At 49.7% G+C, this 5,772-nt stretch overlaps 1 protein-coding gene across 1 annotated transcript; it reads right to left on the reverse strand.

Annotated features, from left to right (window-relative positions):
* TMEM106C (transmembrane protein 106C) lies at window positions 1-5,428 on the reverse strand. The gene is made up of 8 exons (XM_052640697.1): window positions 5,333-5,428; window positions 4,634-4,845; window positions 3,455-3,518; window positions 2,791-2,950; window positions 2,561-2,701; window positions 2,078-2,127; window positions 1,563-1,616; window positions 1-700 (listed from the first exon to the last, which is right to left on the reverse strand). The coding sequence occupies exons 2-8, from the start codon at window positions 4,815-4,817 to the stop codon at window positions 604-606; spliced, it is 750 nt and encodes a 249-aa protein (XP_052496657.1). The 5' UTR covers window positions 4,818-4,845; window positions 5,333-5,428; the 3' UTR covers window positions 1-603.
* Window positions 5,429-5,772: the final 344 nt, after the last annotated feature.

Raw genomic sequence — 5,772 nt, forward strand, 5'->3', positions numbered from 1 at the left:
ACTCCCCAATCCATGTTCCAGCCAATGGATGGAGGGTAAATTACACCCCACATATACTCTTAGTAAAAACAATTTTAACTTTCTACAGAAAAAAAAAAGTTTTTTTTTTAAATAAAGTTCCTAGGCATTTGGAAACAGATGAAAAACTTTCACAGGTTGAATGTTCTGTGCCTTCTTCGTCAATATATTCAAATGCTCCCTCCCTGCTGCCTCTTCTGTGAAGAGGCCCCTTCTGCAGCTACACTGACAGACCTAGTTCCGTATCATTATATCGTCTGATAACCTAGAACCGTGGTAGGATTTCAATTTGTAACGCCACCCGCCCTCCCAAACAGCTGAAAAGATCTCAGCCAAACTCTTCAAACCTTCTTTGAGTGCCTGCTATTGGCTTGGCATCAGCTGGGCGCTAGGCAGTGGTCCTGCTGGTTCTGGGAAAGGCCAGTGGTGCTACGGGGAGGACACTTCCTCCCAAGTGGCTGGGGACTGAGTGAACCAGTTTCTCCTCTGGTTCTACCACTTGGGGCAGGTACAGGGCTCAGGTCCTGGGAAGAAAAGCTGTGTCTCTTCTGACAGGTGCTGCCATGGAAGAACAGAGGGCAGTTTCTAAACAGCTGTGGAATTTACTCCACAATCCACATAGTGATGTGTCTCCAAGGAGCTCTGGGTCACGTGGCCAATGTACGAAATCTTCACTGAAGTTCTAGGGAAAAGGAAACCGAGAAGAATTAATTCTGTTTCTGAGACAAATTAAGTAAGAGAGATTGCCCAAATAAATTCTTGCAAGCTCAGGCGGTAACACACAGGTCTCAGACGCATAACTTCATGGTTACACAACCAGGAAGTCAGAGGATCTTTTCATATCCCCAGAGACACTGTGCCCTGAGATGACCTTCTAAATAAATAGTTCTCAGCTGGGGACATTTTTACCCCACAGGGAAATTCTGGCAGTGTCTAGACATTTGGGGTTGTTACAGCTGAGCAGGGGAGGAGGTAAGCCTCTAGCAGGTAAGGGCCAGGGATGCGGTCAAACATCCTACAATGCACGGAACAGCCCCTCACAACAAAGAACCATCTGGCCCAAAATGTCATCAGTGCCAAGGCTAAAAAACCCTGCTCTAAACCCTCATAGTTCAAATGTCTGCAGCAGACCCTTGTCACTTGCAAATTTAATTGTCATGGTTCTAAAAATAACCCTACAGGTCCATGACATGTCGTAATTTGTGTGGTCAGAGAGTAAGTCTGGCTGGATGCCCTGGGCTTACGCCTTGAGAAAGCTTTTCTCCTCTTTACTAGTCCCATGAGGATTCTAAAGCGATCACACAACTGGACCCCATCTCATGGAGAAAATTCTTTATCTAACTGCTTCCTGTGAGTCTGGTGACTGGTGACAGGGACCTGGACACTGCATCTCAAGGACAGCAAGGCTCTGCCGTGACTGTGCCCACAGTGCATCCGGCATAACCTCTTTGCCTTGTGGGTCCCACAGGCTCTCTCGAGCAAAGCTGGCCAGCTCACGTGGCCCGCCAGTCCGGGCCCTGGGCACAAGGAAATGAGCAACATACCGAATGAAGACCACTATGTTGTGCGCTCCAATATAGGGTAGCGTGCAGAAGAAGCTGCCAAACAACAGACAGAGGAATGGTCAGTTTAGGTGAATCAGCAGGAATGCTGAGCTACCCTGTCAAACTGAGGAGCAGCCAGCCCCATCTGAGTGCTTCCCCTACCCCACACCCGCCCTCCTGGCCTAAGCACTGTCCCGGCTCACTGGTTCCAGGTCCCCACAGTGTCCTTCCATCCTCCCACATCACCATCTTCTTGGTTGTTTTTTTTTTTTTTTAATGCCCATCACAAAATGCTGGAGTTTGGAAATATTTCTAGTGACCTAATGTTCTCTTTTCAGAAATCTGAGCACTTGAGTCATATATCAAATACCACATCCTCCAAAAAAATCTCAGGATAGCAAACCCACAGGCTAAAAGGCTGGAACTTTAGGCAGGACCAGCTCCCCTCAACTGAGCTCAACTCTGAACCCCTTTCATCCCATAAAACGCACACATATAGAGAACACTGTCCTTACTACACATAGGAATATGGTTCTCCCATCTCGGCGTTCACGGTAAAATTCACCTGAAAACAAGACACAGAGTCAGTCTGTGGCCAGGCAAGCTTGACATAGAACGGTTTTATTACTAGCAACCCAAGAACCTGAGCACATTCTTGTATCACACATAAAATATTTCCCCCAGATTGTCACTAATCCTAAGGCCATGAGCCTCTAACAAAACTTCCCACCTCTTCCCTTTTGAGAGGTCAATGGGCCCCAGATCATCCTAAGGCCTCTTCCTGATTGTTGGTGAATTGTTTTTTCCTACATATTCTTGCTTCTGTAACACTTAATTCTTAGCTGATTTTTTTCCCCTAATATTTCATAACTACAGAGCCTGTCAGTTCTTCCTCATCAGCTAGTTCCTACCAGTAGAAATGAGGAGAGGGAGAGGAAAGGAGCGAGGCCACAGCGTTTCACAGCCCAGCGGGGCCAGGCTCCTAAAACCAGGCATACCAGGTGTTCGCTCCGAGGTGGAATGAGGGAGATGTTAGTCGTCATGTACGACCCAACCACGGTGTTCATGTACTGAACCTCACTGGACAGGCTGGTCACCGCCACGGAGTAGAAGTTGGAGTTTCTAATTTTCAGGGTGGCCTGCATCAGTGCAAGTGAGGGAACACAGTAAGTGTCCTGGGTACAAGACTTGCAGGTGCACGACCCAGGAAGGGCGGCCCTAATCTTACCGTGATGGCGAGGATGACAAGGGACCTCTGCTCATTAAATGTGACTTTCACCACTTTGATGCCATCGTCATCCACGAGGACTGAATGTGGAAACAGGAAGAAAACCACCAAACCAGACGCCAGGAGGCAGAGCAGGATAGAGAGAAGGACATACTGCTTCCTGCAAATGACAAAGCACACAACCAAGGCAGGGAGTCAGATATCAAGGTCCAACGAGTCGAGATAAAATGCAAATCCGGGAATGAGGAGGGGAGGGATGAGAAAGTGCACAGGGCCAGGAATCGCAAACCAGGCAAGAAGGCGTAGAGCAGGAGAAGGCTTTCAAAGCCCTCTGAATGCTGTCTGCAATCTGGGAAAACAAGCTGATGAGAGGAACTGTGTGGACACAAACATCTCTTCCCCTGCCAGGACACCCTCTTCTCCAATTCCTCCCAATTCAGCTCCTTCACTTGAGCCTTGGCCCTCAGAGTGTTTCTAGCTTCACGTTTCCTTCCCCAAACTGCGATGAGAGCAGAGACATCTTGCTTAAGCAAAAAGTATTAAAGGAAGTGGGGAATTTTACAAGAACAGATAACATTTTCAAAAACTGAACTGGCATTCATACACAGAAAAAGAGGACTAGGGACTGCTGTAGGCATTAACAGGCGAGACTCAGATGACTCACGTTCTCTGAGGACGCAACCGCTGATCGCTGTGAGGGATCAAAGCCACCAACTCATTAACTTGCTCTAAAAAAGAAACAATTGACAATTTTGGTAAAATAAATCCCCCATGTGACAGTACTTTCCTTCACATACGCAGAAGCCTGCGACAACATATACTTGTCCAGGATTATTTGTTTCTAAGATTCCCGTTTCACATTTTGGGTCTCATGAACAAGAAACAAATAAATCTGTAGAGAGGGCTACAAATTACAAAACATCTATCAGTGCTGCCAGAGCGCTGACTCGGAAGCTGAGAAATCTAGGATCTCGGGACTTCCCTGAGGGTTCAGTGACTTAGACTGGGTGCTCCCAGGGCAGGGGGCCCAGGTTCTGCCCCTGGTCAGGGAACAAGATTCCACATGCCACAATTAAAGATGCTGCATGCCGCAACTGAGACCCGGAGCAACCAGATAAATATTAAGAAGAAGAAGAAATCTCAGATCTTGTTCTGGCTTTACCGCCTGGCCTTGAGCTGAGGCATGGTTATGAACTGCTGTCTAGCCTTAGGTAAGTCATTACCTCTCTAGGCCATTGTGTCCTCATCTATAATATGAAGGCTTTGGATTGAATGATTTCTAAGGTTTTTATCAGCTTTAAACCTCTGTGACCCTTCATCTAAACTGCTAAGACTTTTTGAGAGCCAACTGAGTGATAGATAATTCTGTACCCAATCCAGGCTCCAGTCCGGGGCATGCTTTTTCTCCCCCGACTTGACATTTTATTTTTTCAGACCTTAGGTTGTTAATGATTCACTATCTGCTTCCTTGAATAGAAGCTTCCAAGATGGTGTCTGTTCCTCCTCCCCCACAAAGCCATGCCAGGCCCCAAGTGTCAGTAATGAATAAACGTAGGTCAAACTGCAGAATGTAGAGCAAACCACGTGTTCCAACCCAAGGAAACAACAAACAGAGGAGTGAAAGTGAAGAGAAGTAAGGCTTTCAAATATCAGGAAACCCAGAGAAGCTGTGGAACCTGCCCAAGTTCATCAATCCAGCAGAGCTGGCTCCTGCTCAGGGCATGGTCTATGACCGTGGCACTGCTGGAAGGAAAAAAGTCCAGTCTGGGAGAGGGGGAGTCTTGTGGGCATCCTGGCACTCTCCTTGAGGAATCATCTTTTACCGTGATCACCAAAGACTCACCTGGAATGTAGCCTGTCCCCTGACACGTGAGACAGGTAATGCTATCTCGCCCGGTGAACTCCACATAGGGGAACTGAGCTATAGCCTCCTGCTGCTCCCGTTCGGCCAGAGAATCCTCAGTGTCATCTGCTTTCCTTCGCTTGCTGAAAGGCCGGTGAGCGTAGATGGAATGAGGGGACCCCATGGCCAGGACGTGCGCCTTGTGTCATGTCCTAGGATGCAAAGAGGCAAGTGAGTGCGTGTTACTGGCTGTGCACCTCTATGAGAAAAGTGTAACACAAAAATGACCAAATTCCCTTCCCGAGTGTGGTCCCGAACACCTGCACAATTTCTAGCAGGCCCCTCATTTTCTACCAGGGCTCCCTAACCCACCACCGACTCTCGACACACAGCCTGGGGGAACAGGGGCTGCATTCGCCAATCTGCCCAGCTCCTCACCGCCCCGGGAATCGGGGCAACCCAGCTCCTACGAACTCCAGGCTCACCCCTCCTGTCTGCTACTTGCAAACTCTGTGTCTTCCTGGGAAAAAACCTTCCTGGACAAACAACAAGCCCCAAATTAATAACAGGCCTCAGAGAGTCCCACTCTCTTCCGCCCCCAGCTCCAGGAGGCGGGCTCGGTTCACGCCCCTTGTCAAAAAGAGCGCTCCGAGCCCACCAGAGTCGCCCAGGAGGGAGCGAACGCCGAAGACCCCAGACCTGCAGGACACGAACTCCCGGCAGCTCCTCTCCGGGCCGGACGTCCCTGCCACCCGCCGGATCCTGCAGGTTTACCTGCCTCTCGGGTGTTTAGAGCTGCACGCCCTCGGTGCGCATGCACTCGGTGCGCAAGCCGGCTCGGGACGCCGGCGTGAGCGCGCGTGCGCCCTTCGAAGCCCAGCTGGCGGCGTCGATAGAGGGCAGCAGAGAGGAGAGTGGGGTTGGGTGGGGAGCAGCGCCTCTCGGGGATTGAAGCTGGTGGACCGGTGGAGATGCTCCGCGGTCGGCAGAAACACCGGGAAAGGTTCCAGTGAAGGTTCGAGTGAAGGTTCCAGATGAAGAGAGAGGCGGAAAGCGCTGGCAGACAAAACCATTCTCAGCTAGTCTTTGAGCACAGGAGTTGTGAGGATGCTGAGAGTAGAAAGATGCATCGCTGAACC

This window comes from Budorcas taxicolor, chromosome 5, assembly GCF_023091745.1.
Source record: "Budorcas taxicolor isolate Tak-1 chromosome 5, Takin1.1, whole genome shotgun sequence".
In the NCBI taxonomy this organism is placed as follows: domain Eukaryota; kingdom Metazoa; phylum Chordata; class Mammalia; order Artiodactyla; family Bovidae; genus Budorcas; species Budorcas taxicolor.